The sequence below is a fragment of the Xenopus tropicalis genome, chromosome 1 (assembly GCF_000004195.4).
Source record: "Xenopus tropicalis strain Nigerian chromosome 1, UCB_Xtro_10.0, whole genome shotgun sequence".
Lineage (NCBI taxonomy): Eukaryota > Metazoa > Chordata > Amphibia > Anura > Pipidae > Xenopus > Xenopus tropicalis.
The window spans coordinates 171,959,119-171,975,355 of record NC_030677.2 but is presented as its reverse complement, the minus strand read 5'-3'; the positions used below and the strand labels follow the sequence as shown (position 1 = coordinate 171,975,355).

Below are 16,237 nucleotides of genomic sequence, written 5' to 3'. Positions count from 1 at the left end.
GCTTGTTGTTATTTTCAGAACATGATTAATGCACAAGGATGGCGTGCAATATGGTGTTTCAGGGTGAGGAAAGATCTATCCTTCTATTAAGACTATATATCAAAAATCCGTCCAACGACTTAGCCCTAGTGTTTTATGTGATTGAGTTTGACACCCCTGATTTAAATCTTGTTTCCTTCAGTCTTTGAAGCAGGCAAGGTGCCATTTTGCATCATGCCAAGACCTTATGTGCCAGAATGTGGGACCTGATGCCATGCACTGGCTACACAATAATACGTGAGGAGGGAGGGGTAATTGAAGAGCGCGGTGACATCTACAGTGTGCTGAATGGAATGTGAAAGTAATTGTCTGCCCCACCTCTATGCACTCACTCAGGCTGAAAAGTCTGAACAGGTGTGAGAATTAATTTGTCACCACTTGTGATAAACAGGGGGGAGCCTGGGAGTAAGATGTTTGTCCAGGGAAAGCTGCGGGGAAAAAAACCCCAAATATACTGAGTGAGATATTTGAATGTATTTGTATGAGCTGCATTAACATTGGCTGAGGCCCTATCAAAGGGCAGGTTTCCTAGGTTTAAATGTGTGAAATTGAAAATCACCCTGTCTTGTGGAAAACCCCGCTATCAATAAAACACAGAGCTGATTGATGTTATACTGAGTGGCACTGTCTCTTCCTCTAAAAAACCAGTAATGACACTTGTGCAATTCGAGTGAATTGTGCAAATACACACACAGTGAAACCTCAATTTTACATCCCATGAAGTTGCATTTTCCCTTATTTTACACCTTTTTTCTGTGGTCCCATCAATATGTTAGGCATAATATATTGCTGTGATTTTACATTTTCACAAATTTCACCTTTTAATCTTTTTTTTCCAATCCCCTGAAAAATGTAAAATAGTGGTACTACTGTATGTGTGTGTATATACAGTGGTGTGAAAAACTATTTGCCCCCTTCCTGATTTCTTATTATTTTGCATGTTTCTGATCATCAAACACATTTAACTATTAGTCAAAGATAACACAAGTAAACACAAAATGCAGTTTTTAAATGAGGGTTTTTATTATTTAGGGAGAAAAAAAATCCAAACCTACATGGCCCTGTGTGAAAAAGTAATTGCCCCCTGAACCTAATAACTGGTTGGGCCACCCTTAGCAGCAATAACTGCAATCAAGCGTTTGCGATAACTTGCAACGAGTCTTTTACAGCGCTCTGGAGGAATTTTGGCCCACTCATCTTTGCAGAATTGTTGTAATTCAGCTTTATTTGAGGGTTTTCTAGCATGAACCGCCTTTTTAAGGTCATGCCACAACATCTCAATAGGATTCAGGTCAGGACTTTGACTAGGCCACTCCAAAGTCTTCATTTTGTTTTTCTTCAGCCATTCAGAGGTGGATTTGCTGATGTGTTTTGGGTCATTGTCCTGCTGCAGCACCCAAGATCGCTTCAGCTTGAGTTGACGAACAGATGGCCGGACATTCTCCTTCAGGATTTTTTGGTAGACAGTAGAATTCATGGTTCCATCTATCACAGCAAGCCTTCCAGGTCCTGAAGCAGCAAAACAACCCCAGACCATCACACTACCACCACCATATTTTACTGTTGATATGATGTTCTTTTTCTGAAATGCTGTGTTACTTTTACGCCAGATGTAACGGGACACGCACCTTCCAAAAAGTTCAACTTTTGTCTTGTCGGTCCACAAGGTATTTTCCCAAAAGTCTTGGCAATCATTGAGATGTTTTTTAGCAAAATTGAGACGAGCCATAATGTTCTTTTTGCTTAAAAGTGGTTTGCGCCTTGGAAATCTGCCATGCAGGCCGTTTTTGCCCAGTCTCTTTCTTATGGTGGAGTCGTGAACACTGACCTTAATTGAGGCAAGTGAGGCCTGCAGTTCTTTAGATGTTGTCCTGGGGTCTTTTGTGGCCTCTCGGATGAGTTGTCTCTGCGCTCTTGGGGTAATTTTGGTCGGCCGGCCACTCCTGGGAAGGTTCACCACTGTTCCATGTTTTTGCCATTTGTGGATAATGGCTCTCACTGTGGTTCGCTGGAGTCCCAAAGCTTTAGAAATGGCTTTATAGCCTTTACCAGACTGATAGATCTCAATTACTTTTGTTCTCATTTGTTCCTGAATTTCTTTGGATCTTGGCATGATGTCTAGCTTTTGAGGTGCTTTTGGTCTACTTCTCTGTGTCAGGTAGCTCCTATTTAAGTGATTTCTTGATTGAAACAGGTGTGGCAGTAATCAGGCCTGGGGGTGACTACAGAAATTGATATTGAAATTGAAAATTGAAATTGATAAACCACAGTTAAGTTATTTTTTAACAAGGGGGGCAATCACTTTTTCACACAGGGCCATGTAGATTTGGAGTTTTTTTTCTCCCTTAATAACGTAAACCTTCATTTAAAAACTGCATTTTGTATTCAATTATGTTATCTTTGACTAATAGTTAACGGTTTTTGATGAGCAGAAACATTTAAGTGTGACAAACATGCAAAAGAATAAGAAATCAGGAAGGGGGCAAATAGTTTTTCACACCACTGTATATATATATATATATATATATATATATATATATAGTTCATAATAAACTAAGGGATATGTATCAATCCATATGTATGAAGTGATTTCCTTTCTTTGCCACTTCCCTTGTATCCTTTCAGTAATCCCAGACATATATGTAGTAAGCACCAAGAAACACACAAAATGACTTCAAATAATTCTCTTAAATGTGTTTATTTCCTTGCCTTCACTAACTGTGAAACAGTTTATTATAACCCTAGCTCCATACTTTTTTTTTTTTTTAAACACAGGTCCAAAATAAACCTTTAGTGATGAATATGAAAAAGCTCATACACCAATCTGCACAATCATTGCCTTTATTTCCAGATCTTTATTTCCAGGCAGGATAATGTATTGATGTAAACACTAAAGAAAATACATGACATGTTAAATGCCCTACTTACAACCAGTTCTGGCCCTCTTGTGTGGCCATATCACTGAACAGCTTACTACAAAAGAGGAAAAAAAAACCCAAAAGCATACAATTCTTGTATGTGCACCCAGACATACATATCAGATTGATTACCCATAATGCATGTTTGGCTGTCATTAATTCACTTTGGTACCAGCTGGTATATATAGCTTTGGGACATGTTATCCAAAATGCTCAGGACCTGGTGTTTTCAAAATAAGGGATCTTTCTGTTATTTGGATATCCATACATAAATCTACTAAAGAATCATTTAACAATAGGATAGGGTTGTTTTGCCTCCAATAAAGATTAATTATATCTTAATCAGGGTACAAGCTGTTTTATTATTACAGAGGAAAAAACAATTTGATTAAACTGGAGTCTACAGGAGATAGCCTTCCTGTAATTCGGAGCTTTCTGGATAACACGTTTCCCGATAATGGGTCCCATACCCATACCTATACCTTTACAATTTGAGAAGATATTCACGATGTTGTGTCCAAACATGTATAGCTTTACTAGGATGTGTATTGCTATGAAAGGGTGAGGTTTCTATAATATGACTGAAAGAACATAAGATTGCGATGAATACTGCAACATTCTATGCACCCTGACAGATGGGGGGTTGGCACTGTAGACATGATACTGGCAGGCTTGGTAGTTTGAACCCAGTTTAAAAAAAACGTTTGCTTCTTTGTCACGACACAGAATGAGATACGAGCAAGAGGTGAGTGATACCAGCTGGGCTACTGGCACACAATGCCACATTGATAAGTCCCTAGAATGTTATACTGAGTATGTACATAACAGCTGTTGGGTTTTAGCACAAATAAATTTCCACTTACTCTAAAATCTCTCTTGATAAAGATTATAAAATAGTCAGGGAATAATTATCATAGAAACTAATTTGCTCATTGCTAATACCTTCCTAAAGCCAGGTTGGAAGTGTTGCTAAGCTTGCTCTGGAGGGAAACCTACATGTTGGCACAGCATTCATGGAGGGGCAAGAAGTAGGTGTGCCAGTATCCACACTGCTGACATTCCATGAAGGTTAACAGCCATAGACTACAGTGCAGCCACCAGCCCTATGTACTGCACCGGCTAAGGCCAACTGTGCAGATCCTGAGCTTGGGTTTCCTGTGCAAATACTCTGTTACACTCACCAGGTAGAGTCTCAGCTAACATCTGCTTAATTGGCTAAATGATGGAAGATTCTAAGGGACGCTGCAGAGAATTTTGGGCAACTTTATTGTGTTGCTTACATTTATTTCAACATGTGGGAAGTGGTTTTAAACAAAACATTTCTTCAGAGAAATAGGTTTGGTCCAACAAAGAAACAGCCAGAAGTTTATGTATCAGCTCTTATGCAAATCATACTGGATAAAGGGAATGCAACAAGGTGGTTTCGTCCAGCAATGGAAATGAAAACTTGGGTTCTAAGGTTAAGATGATTTATTAAATAAGCTAACTGCAACTGGTATCTTTATATAGATCTGAAACTCAAAGGGAACTGATACTGCCAACATGGACAATGGGTACAGGATCATGAAATCAAAGAGGGCAGGGCTCATTTCCACAGAGACACTAAAGTGCAATTACCAATACCAAACAATTAGCAACTTGCTTGGAACAGTCTGCTGCAATGTACAAAAATGAAAGCAAAGATCCAATTGGTTGCTTGCACTGGTTCAATTCATGTTCATAAATCAGCCCCAGTGTGTGTGTTTCAGGTTAGCGGCAATTCTTGTGCATCATTTATAGCTATTTATGGTAACAAAATACCAAACTTGAAAGAAAATGTTTTCTATTTAATATTGTAAAACCCTCTTTAAAGTTATTTTCTTATGTAGTGAAAGGCAATAGAGACTCGCTTTTTTTTTTCTTTTTTTTTAAATGTGTTATTAACCCTTATCAACAAGCACAAAAAGAAACCTTTCTAATAATGCCACTGACTGCTTTTCCCTTATATTCTCTCAGTGGCTCTGACCTTTACAGCTCTGCTCGCTGGGTACAGGGACTGAACAGAACCTAAATGTACAGCCCCAAAGAGCACAAAAAAGAACATTCCCATGAAGCACTGCAATAAAAATAAGCTATTTCTTCCCATATCAAAAGACAAACTCTAGGCTATATTTTTCACAATGGGTAAAATACTTTCTAGTTTCCTTAAAAAATAATCTGTGCAAGTCATGTCTCTCTCTCTTGCCCATATTAATGCTTAAACCCAGATATTTAGTAAATGGTTTCCGCATGACAGTAGTTGTGAAAAATGTTTTCCTGGAGAAGGAAATGTCACTGCTAAAAGAAGACATGCACTGTTATTGGGGCCTGAGCAAGCCTCTTGTTAAGAGACATATATTTCGCAGAGCAGAATGAATAACATACGTGTTTCCATTTGTTCAGTGCAACATGCAATGCAGTCACTATCAGAAGCCTCATTGCAGCACAGCTCTCGTCTATGGACAATGGGATGCTTTAGGGAAATGTAATGAGAAAAGTTTACATTAAAACTGCTACTATGATGTGAATAACCCTATTTTCTGAGTATGTGGGACTAATAAATAAAGAGCAGACATGAGTATTCTTGAGAAATGGACAATATATTAACCTTAGAGTTCAATGTTTAACATGGAAATCAAAATTTAAAAATAAAAAAACATCCCAAAAACATTTCAAATAAAAGTTACCACCCTCTCCAAAAATCTAATTTTTTTTTTAAATTTTATTGTCTTTTTTTTTTTTCATTTTTTTTTTAAAGGGTCAGCTACAGTGGAGTCTAAAAGGTAAAATATAGTTTTACCAATATATACAGTTCTTTACTTACAGGTAACCAGGAAAAACAACAAAGAAAAAAACCTTTGCAGTTGGGTGCAAATAGTATCGTAAGCAGAGCATCCTGAGAAACATTGGTTATGATCCAACGCGAGTTGTAGTGGTTCTTTTATCTGAGAAGAAGCTTTTCAACAAGAATACTTGTCCAATGCTTACAACAAGGAGGATAATAGCCTCTCCTATAGACCAATAGGCTACTCTGCTATTCAGATCTTCAGCTCTGCTGCGGCCCTGTGCCTCCCTCAGTCGAAAATGTGTCTGGTAATCAATTACAGACTTCAGTGCCTCATGGATGGAAACACAGGAAGATTCCATCTGTCAAACAGGAAGTTTTAGTAAATTAAACATCTTTATGTAACCTTATAGGGCTAATAAACATCAAAAGAAAACACTAGGCTACAGTTCAACGCATAAATGCTTTCCTATATAAAAAAAAATGATGGATGCAACAAATCCATAATTCAAGCACTTTTTTTTTACTCTGTTGAGCCAAATATAAACCCTAGAAAGTCATTTTACATTGAAAACCAAACATTTTGGGGTTTTAGGGTTTTTTTGCATCCCTAACATAAATCAATGAAACAAGTGTATCAGGCTAATGTTAGCAGGGATTTACCACTTACCTGAGTAAGAGCAGTAGCACGGTTCTCATTTGGAAATAGGGGTGGGTCATCTCCAACCTGGAAATCAAAGTAGACTGTCTTGTGTGTGAATGTGGAGAATTCATTACTGAAGCAGAACTTGTAGGTCCCATTGCGGGTTGCGGTAAAGGTAAAACTATCATACTGCTTCTTCATCTCCTTGTACAATACAATTCCATCAGGATCCTCTAGTCTGCAGTCTACATCATAATGCCCACCAGTGATTACCTGTATAAAAGAAATACAAGGGAATCTTTTAGTGAAATTTATAATGATAAAACAAAAGAAGAAATAAAAAGGGCTGACCTAAAGGTTTAAGTGCTCTTACGCTTGATTACAATGAGATGTCTGCCATTTCAATTTCCCTTGTATTGCCTGCAGTACAATACCAGGCTTCATACACACTAACTCTTTATATAACATAGCAGTGATTCCTTCTGTTCACATTTGCAATGTGATGTGAGTGCTTGCCAATGCAGAAAACTCTCACATCCAGACTTGCACTGAAAGTGCAGAGAGTTTTGACTGTGCTATTGTTCAGCTTGCCACTTGCACTAAAGCTGAAGAGTATTTCTATTTTGTATCTGACATAAAAAGTCACAGAAAAAAATAATTTTGTTTTACAGAACTTTGAAAAAAACAGATTATTACAAAGAGTGAAAAAGAAAATGAAAGATTGGTTATACAGGAATATATAGAGGGCATTTGTTTCATGAGTAAAATTCAAGCTCCCCACGGTTTATAATTCTTGAGTTGATCACACTTTCTAGGCATTGGATAGAAAACTTTCATGAAGGGGAAAAAAAAGCTGTAGAGTTCACATTGTTTCTTTGAGCCATGCTGGGATGGGGCAGTGCGATTTTACCATAGGCTGATTACATGACAACCAAAATCTGGCCTTCTCCAGCCAAGCAGGACTTACACAATCAGAAGGAACCCTTAAGCTATATTAAAGCCTGAGGTAAGTAATGCTGGGGGACTTTTGGGAAGAAACATTTTTGTGCCTCAAATCCTCTAAAAGGAGCAGCAACACCAAAAAATGAAAGTAATACAATATAATGTACTGTTGCCCTGCACTGGTAAAAGTTGTGTTTGCTTTAGAATTTAAATAAGGCTAAATGGCACAGGTTACACATCTGATAACAGATAAGCTCTGTAGAATACAATGGTGTTTTCCCAGAGCTAATCGGTTATCTGCCATGTTACCTATGTCTTTTCTCCTTTTTTTCCCAGCTTAAATGGTTGCCCTGTGGCTACACAACAACTTTATATAAACTATTGTTGCCTTTCTGAAGCAAACACACAACCTTTACAATGCAGGAAAACACTGCACTATATTTTAATAAACATTTCCATTTTTGGTGTTTTTGTTCCTTTAATATTGACACGTTCCTATAGGTTTAATAGGAATGTGTCAGTATCGCTTTTATCCAAAATCAGATTTATTGTCTGTCACATTTTAAAGCAATAAGTACTGCGTGCCATGATTGCACCAGCAGAGGTAGAGGAGTTCAAAGCATAGCCTAATGGAAAAGTATCTGCACAAGAAACCAATGGGAGAGACAAAAAGTCCCATGTGCCATTACTCTAACATCCTTTTGATTTCTGTGGCTATATTGTGGGTTCATGTGGCAATAAATGATGTTTGGTAAAAACAACGCTGTTGCTTAGAAACATATGTAATGTCATATCCTTTGTGTCATTTCCTGTATAAGCCTATATCATGTTTCTAGAAGCCTAATGTTTAATTGCAGTCTTGACTAGAGGAAAGATCATGTTATAAAAATAAATTCTTTTAGGTTTAGTTATGCTGTATATTCAGGGCAATACAAATGCCACCTCACATGGCGGCAGCAGCACCTTGTTTGGAATGCTACGCTTGGAAAGAGTTAAAGCAAGCCAAGCAAGCCTCTTAAAGAATATTTGCCATCCTTGTGATAGAAAACAAACATGGAAGCATTTTTTTGTTAGCCCAATGTAGGCAATGCTTGCTCATTACTTTGCTCATTGATAGGAATCTCCCCACCCATTCCCAGGCTGCTTGAGAGTTAGAGGCTCCAGATCAGTCAGCGGCTCCTGTGCGGAGTTGATAGATATTTTTATATTCAATTTCTCCACAGCTTACAGACAGCATGCAAGAACTACATAACCCATAATGCATTGCACTGTGATGTTCCTTTCCTAATTGACCTCATGTGTGCAGGGAATTGTGGGATTTGGAGGATGCAGGCTGAAGACAGGCCGAGGACAGTCGACTACTGTTAACTTTTATTTGAGGCTCAAAGTAGTCAGCCAGATCAGCAGGAGAACAGGGGGCCAGGCTTAAGTAACTGTTCCAAACCATATTATTCCATTAAAAATCATGAAAAGGCTGCATATTTTTTAATTTACGTATATTGAAAAGTTGCTGTAATTTATGTTTACTTTTTAAAAAGCTTATGTTGTGTTTGGGTGGACTTTACACTAATGTCTGGCTGCTGGTCACAAACCAAGTACAATACACATTGTTTTTTAATGAGGCGTTTATTGTGATAGAAAGTGTATTTTGATATGTGTACACCAGATAATATTAAGCTGCACTACTATGCTGTAAAGAAAACAATCAGCCCGGGAACAAGACTAATTAGTATGTAGACACAACTGATTGAAATATAAAGACGCTAAAAGCTTTGTCTGTAATAGCAAAGTAACCAATATCAGAAAATACAAAGCATGAAGCCATGCAATTCTCTTACTGTATATACAGTCTTAAAGGCGTAATACAGCAGTTACTATGTAACAATTGTGTTCTGTAGCTGAACCTACATTTTAGCAAAAAGCAAGTGTTCAAACTATTGTAATAAAGAAGTTATGTGTAAGTATACAGTTTATAGCAGTTTACTAAACCCTGACTACTGCTGCTTCCCAGTGCTGACAGCTTTGTTTATCAAACACCTGACTCTATTCTCAGGAACTTAAAAGAGAAAAAAACCCATTAAAGTGTACCTACTTTTAATAAACAATCACACAATGATTTGTCTTTCTTTGGTGTAACCAGTTTAACTGGTTAATCTCAAACAGAATTATATGACTGTTACTAATGGAGCCTAATACGCAAAGGCCAGCTCAGCATTTGCTGCATCACTGTGAAACTAATGACAGAGACAGTTCTTGGCAAGAAGACTCGCCTGAATTGTAAATATGAATTAGCTTTGTGAGAGCTCAACTATACTAGGGGAACCAAGAGTGGGATTCTGTGCCACATTCCTATTTCAAGCACTTCTTTGGTGTAATTTTTTTTAACCTCTTACAGTAAAATATCTAATTCCTGTCACTCTGTTTACTTTACTGAGACAAGACTTAGATCACACCTTGGTGACAATTTCCAAATTTTCATGGTTACAATATGGCATTTCCCCAATTTTTATAATTGTACTTATGTATATGCTCTTTTTCATAGAAGCATGCAATTTTACTTGCTATAACATAAGGATTCCTATTTTCCTCAAATTATATAATTTAAAAGCAGGGATTATTTTTTAAACAACTTTTTTCTCCCTAAAGGTAACTACATGTTGTGATTACCTCATTTAGCAAGGTCGCCAAACAAGCAGATCTTCTCCCGATATGCCCACCTAAGGTGGGCGGTATAAGGCTAAATTGATCTTTTGGCCCTAGGGCCAAACAACAGAATTAAAAGAGTGAGTATAGGCACCGTCGGACACCAACGAGCTGATGCGGTCCCTCATCCGATGGAAAATCAAACCCGCCCGATCGAGATCTGCCCAATTTTAGGCCCAAAGTAGGTGTATGGCAGAAGAATAATATTGACTGCAGCTTCTTCCATTCCTGAAAATATTTGCACATGGCTACTCACAGCACTTCCGCAAATTGTGCCTGGACAAAGAACCTAATAAGATAGCCCTAAATGACAGATTTGCAGCCCCCTATCACAACATTTGATGGCATCCTGGGACAAATGCAACATTTTCAGGAAAAACATTATGTAATGTGCACAAATAATTAAGAAGGCTATGTGGCTTGTTAAGGTAGTATAATACACTTCCATAACAAGACTACTGCATAATACAACTTACCCAGTTTACGTGTCTTAAACTTTATCTAACTTGTTCACGGTGCTCTGATTGACATTTCCCCCTTACTGTTATTCTTTATATATCAAGAGAATATTTCAGTCCATCTCATCAAGAGCAAATCAACCTAAACTAACCTACTAAGGGAATAAACTGGAGGAAACTTGGAGGGGAGGAACATAATGACTCAATGCAGATAGTGCCCTGGATGGAATTGCAGAAGGAACATATGAGAAGGGCCAAAAGGCAGTTATGGTTGTAAATTTAAAAAGCGTAATATAAAGTCAGTTTTGGCTTAAAATGTTACCTTATCCATTATTATTTGGGTACCTAATGCTGGCCATAAATGCTACAATATAATCATATGAACTTTGCCTGATTTGGCCAGTCAAATGATAGGCTTAATCAGGCTGATGTACATATACAGCTATTAGCTCTTTCTCAACTTATAGCTCTATACATGTTGTGTTAAATAAAGAAGACAGTTTCTGCATGAGTGTCTTTTGCCTCATGTTTATTTACATGAATCTACTTTGTGGTGGGGCCTAAAGTTAAGGAAACAGGCACCATCATTATATATCTACAACCTGGTCCAGAACCTGTTTTCATTTTTACGGGTACATTGAGGGGTTAGTATGCAGAGACCAGGAGAAGCACCAGTCAACTAATTTACACATTATTAAAAACCAGCAGGTAGAGGATAAAAATTACAAATTATTTTGTTTACCTTACCTGGAATTCCAGTGTACACTTGGTCCCTTGAGTGATGTCCTCATAAAAGCACTGTTTGGCATTATCAGGCAGCTCAAAAGTGAGTTCTGAGGCTCTGACACATCCCAAACTGAACAACACGAAGGAAAGGAAGGACCACCACCTGAACTCCTTCACTAGACCTTGCAGCCTCCACATTGTGTCCCTTTCCACAGCCTCAAGAACCAGCTAAAAGAGAATTAAGAATACAGGAATAAACATATGCAACACATTTTTAGAAAAGGCAAATCTTGTTATGACTTATTAGGGATAAAAAATGAACCGTTCCTTACAAATTTGGATACACGGAATCTGGGTCTGTTTTACAAATTCATGTTTCTCTACCCTAGCAATCAAACTTATAAGGAATAAATTGTAGAATACTGAAAAAATGTAGATCACAAAAAAAGTGTTAAAAATAAATTGGGTATTTGCAATACAAATCAAACCCTATGGTACAAACACCATAGCTGGTGTATAGAAACAATATCAGTATTTCACAGGCTACACATTCGCCTGTGTATTCAGTGCACAAAAACAGAAGTTACTCAGCTAAATCGATATGTGCTTTATTTCTGCTTTTTTTGTGGCAGAATACATGGGAGAACAATCTTTAGGCTGGGAGTGTGCAGCCTATTTTACTTGCAGAAGTCACAAAATGTATGTGGAAAATAAATTCTTCAGAGAAGGGCAGCTAATGTAAGATTATCATGAACACACACTATCTAAAATCCAAGACTGCTGCTATTAATTCCCAATTTATTTAATTGATCAGTGGATTGGACCAGCAACCCCTCCTAATTTCAAATGCTAATCCTGCCTACTGTATTTATTTCTAGCTACTCAAGTTTTTAAGTTTGTTTTTGGGGGCTGAAACCCCCTCCTTTTTAACATAGAGCATGAGAAATAATCTGTCTGACTGCCAGTGTGTTTTATATAAAGTCACCCTAATACGATAAAATAACATAGTACCTTTACCTGTTTAATACAAAGGCCTGAAATATAGACAGAAGTCACACAGAAAGAGTTACAATGCCAAGAAGTGTGGCTAGCATAATATGGAGGAGAGCTGCTAGTGAGAAGTTGATATGATCACTAAAAGGAGAGTCCCTTCAGCACCAGCAATGCACAATGCAGGCAAACAGTGAGCAGGCAGGTGAGCCATATGGCATGGCTGCCAATGCCTAGATGAGTGTGGGGAGAGGCTGCAGAAGGAAAAAGAAAACAACGTTCACATGCTTCTCCTTTTGAGTGCAAAATATTTTTTATATAAAAAGTACATATCCCCTTGCTGAGCTTTTCAAACAAAAGCTGCCTGAGTATGCCATTTCCTAAATAACGGGTTATTTGAAAAGGGGATGAAGTATTCAATAAATAAATAGCTTGCATGTTAGCCCTAACCTTAGTGCTTTGTTTGCTTCTGATCAATGACCAAGAATGATGATATTAAAAAAAAAAAAAAAAAAAAAAAAGACACTGCTCCTTGCAAGTTACAACTGCAATATTATAGTCTAAGCCACTAAATTAAAGGACACTGGAGCAAGGGAATACAAATAACAACTGTCTGGGAGTGTACCTACTCACGAGCAGATGTCTCTGGTCATGTAATAGTGAGTAGCGTTGTAAACTCAACATATGGGTGACCAACATAACAAAAGCAGCACCCCATCTCCACTACTTATTTGCATGATTGGGAGCATGCCCGTTATCTAATAAGCCAATACCATAAACGTGATGTGTCTCACAACACAGAGCTGCACATCAGGTTAGTAAACAGCTGATTTCTAAGACCCATGACATAAATCACTCCTTTTTTTTTATACTTGCACAGACAAGAGATAGCGTGCCATGCATGCAGGTCAGACAGCGCTTACACACGATGTTAAGCACTTCAGTGCTATTGTGATGGGCAGCACCAGCCTTGGCTATGGGCATGTACACTGGCACAGCTATGTAACCAACATGACAGTGCATAGCATTAGCAGCAGCACAGTGTGCCAACCTTCCTATACAAGGTCACCAGATACCGACTGTGTGTGCCCTTCTTGGCACAACCAAACCTCCTCTAATAGTCTATTGCACCTGATACATACAGAATGGCAAGTACAAACACATGTAGCATGTACATACATCCAAGGCATACTGTATATAGATCTACTGGCATGCAAAAGATACAGACATACATTGAGCACAGAGGCCAGTGTCTAAACAAGACATTTGCTGGGTGCACGGCTAATTCTTTTTTTGGTCCCATAAACCATGAATGATCCAGCCTGTATATCAAAGTGCCATTGCAGTACAGCACAAGTGATTATTCCATGCGGCCATTTTATTCTAGGAGCACAATAAGTGCAGTTCCCCCTTACCCCAAGTATCATACTGTGATAGCTCTCTGCCCGCATAGTTGGGCTTATATTACGTTTGTAGGGATTCTTGTACAGCAAAGACAAGATTAGACGCAGCAATTGCAGCCTGTGTGTGCCTGCACGGCCACCTCCACCCTATAACACGACTACCGAATACTAATCATCCCACTAAATGGCTTTCAGAATGCCTGCGATTTAAGACCTTTGCGGAACTAAGAAGGGACTAGCGCTGCTTGCGCATTGGGCCTAGGGAGGAGGGAGCAGCCGGCCGGACAGGTATTCGTGCTGCCCCCTGACATCGCACCGCATTACCGCACGGAGCCCGGGCCGAATATCTCTGTCACCGCGCTAAACCCCCGACTCCCGGCTGTCACTCACCGCGGCAATGTCCCGGATGTAAGGATGACAGGCAGCCGCTGTTGGCGTGGCAGAGGAAGAGAATGACTGGGGCAGCGGGTTAGATGCACAAAGCCGGAAAGCGGTAAGGTTGCCCCGGAAACGCTGTGCGCAGTGAGTACGTGTTGGTCAGGGAAGAAGCGTACGCACATCCGGGGCACGGCTGGGTGGGGTCGTTCGGCTGCCGGGATGCGCTTATCTCTTACTGACACATATGGCAATGGGGGAGGATGTTGGAATAAGAAAAAATAGCCATAGTTGCATATTTAAAGTGTCTGTACTTTGGTATCATCGCAGTAATAATACACACAATTACCCGCGCCCAGGGAGGAAAGGCAATTCGCGCATGTCCAGTTGCTCTAACACTACAACTCCCACAATCCTTTTCTGCAAGTTCATTAATTATTAATGCGTCTTTGTAATGCGCTGTACAAGAGAACGTAGCAGTAGTTATAGGTAAATGTGCCGCAAGTCCCTGCACATTAGCGCTTACACATAAAGTGCTTAGGAACCTTCTACACCACTGTCTCCCTGTATTATCAGCTGTTCAGTGGGACTAAGGCAGACTCCTTCCCGACCTGCATAAATGAGACTGACTCTTTTAATTTTGTGCTGAGCATCTGGTGCTAAAAATACAATATCTAGGAGTGCTGTCGGCAACAATTGGCGACTTTTTCGCCGCCGTTAAGATTTTTTGTATTGAGCAATTGTAAACGACGGAAAAACCAATCCGATATTTTTGCGACGGCGACGAAAAAGTTGCGGAAAATATACGATAAAGTCGTAACGGCGAAGGAAAAATCGTGGGACATACGGAAAAGTCGTGACGACGACGAAAAAGTCGCATAAATACCGATCATTAGGAAAAAACGCGTTCGCCCGCTTTCGGTCCGTTCGTGGATTAGTAAATCTGCCCCAGTGTCTTCACCCTTAGGGTAATGTCTCTGTGTCTTCACCTTTAGGCTAATGCCAGATGAGGCATCTGGCATATATTTTCGGCAAGCGGAAATCACTTTCACGTTTTTATGGGTATTTCAGCTACATGTGCCTGCGCCGGAGCGTATTCCATTCGTTCGGGTGCAGGCACAGGTAGGAGGTGGATGGCGCATACACCAGACGCCCTCGACTGACATTAGCCTTAATGCTCTACACTAAAAATCTACAATTTCTGACCATGCAATCTTTTGTGCCCGTCAAAAAGATGGTATGGGCCATGCACAATAAGATTGCTGAGCGTTTAAGTCAGGATAGTGTAATATATGAATACCCATTACACTGTGTTGGCTCAGGTGCTTAGAATCATTGGTCTGTGTGCTCCAAAAACGTTTGGAGTCCTTTAAAACCATGCTCTTAGGTAACTAGTCATTAGGCAGGCTGATAAGGCTACAGTCCTCTGAAGGGCTATGCCCAAATGTGCAGTGGGGTGGGGGCACTGCACTCAGGTCTACAAGGACAATGACCATTCAGGAGTACAGGGCCGCTAAACTACATCACGGCACATGGGGTAGAAGGTTAATTTTTAATAATACTGAGTGGTACTACTGACATTCAGTTCCTTTTTAGTCAGATAAAAGTAGGCCATAGAATGCCTCAGAGTCCACTGCAAGTGGAATAGTGGCTAAAAATATACTGTGCTCCCATGCCTTTCTTTACCTCTTACAGCCAATAGAGAAGGTTATAATACATAAAAAATAATCTAGATATGCCTGGCAGCTGTCACCTCTTTTCCTTTTCTTTAAAAGGGCTAACCACCTCTTGGATTTTAATTTATTGGCTTAGTACAGTGACCCCAGTCCTTAACTGGATCCCTCACCTCCCCAGAGAGAACTGTTTACTGATTTGACCTACTAGAATGCAAAGCAGTGGGGTTGATGGGCACCATGTTTATCCACATTACTTCCATTCAAATCCTGGACTGCACCAATTATTCAGCAGTCTTGTGCATTAAAGACCAATCCATGGTCCTTGCTGAATGCATGTGGTACTGGTCCCCCTCTATGGAATGAATGTTAATAATGTGCCTCCTGCAAATGAAAATATAACATATTCCTAGAGTCCCTTTTGGGTGTCTATTCAAACCCGTACTTTTAATAAAATGTGCTCCAAATATTAACTCCAGGTATGGGATCTATTATATCTTAACACAAGCCTGTCCAACTGGAGGCCCGTGGGCCAGATGTGGCCCTCCAAAGGACTTTTTCTGG

The 16,237-nt window shown here is 39.4% G+C and overlaps 1 protein-coding gene across 2 annotated transcripts; it reads right to left on the bottom strand.

Moving 5' to 3' along the window:
- Positions 1-2,721: 2,721 nt before the first annotated feature.
- Positions 2,722-14,211, bottom strand: tmed7 (transmembrane p24 trafficking protein 7). Of its 2 annotated transcripts, none has more exons than XM_012958340.3 (4): positions 13,950-14,211; positions 11,254-11,460; positions 6,431-6,676; positions 2,722-6,122 (listed from the first exon to the last, which is right to left on the bottom strand). In XM_012958340.3, exons 2-4 carry the CDS (start codon positions 11,428-11,430, stop codon positions 5,886-5,888), a joined length of 660 nt encoding a protein of 219 aa, XP_012813794.1. In that variant the 5' UTR covers positions 11,431-11,460; positions 13,950-14,211; the 3' UTR covers positions 2,722-5,885. The 2 variants fall into 2 exon arrangements, with proteins under 2 accessions (XP_012813794.1, NP_989261.1); NM_203930.1 differs by having other exon boundaries at positions 5,557-6,122; positions 14,016-14,119.
- Between the last annotated feature and the right edge of the window lie 2,026 nt (positions 14,212-16,237).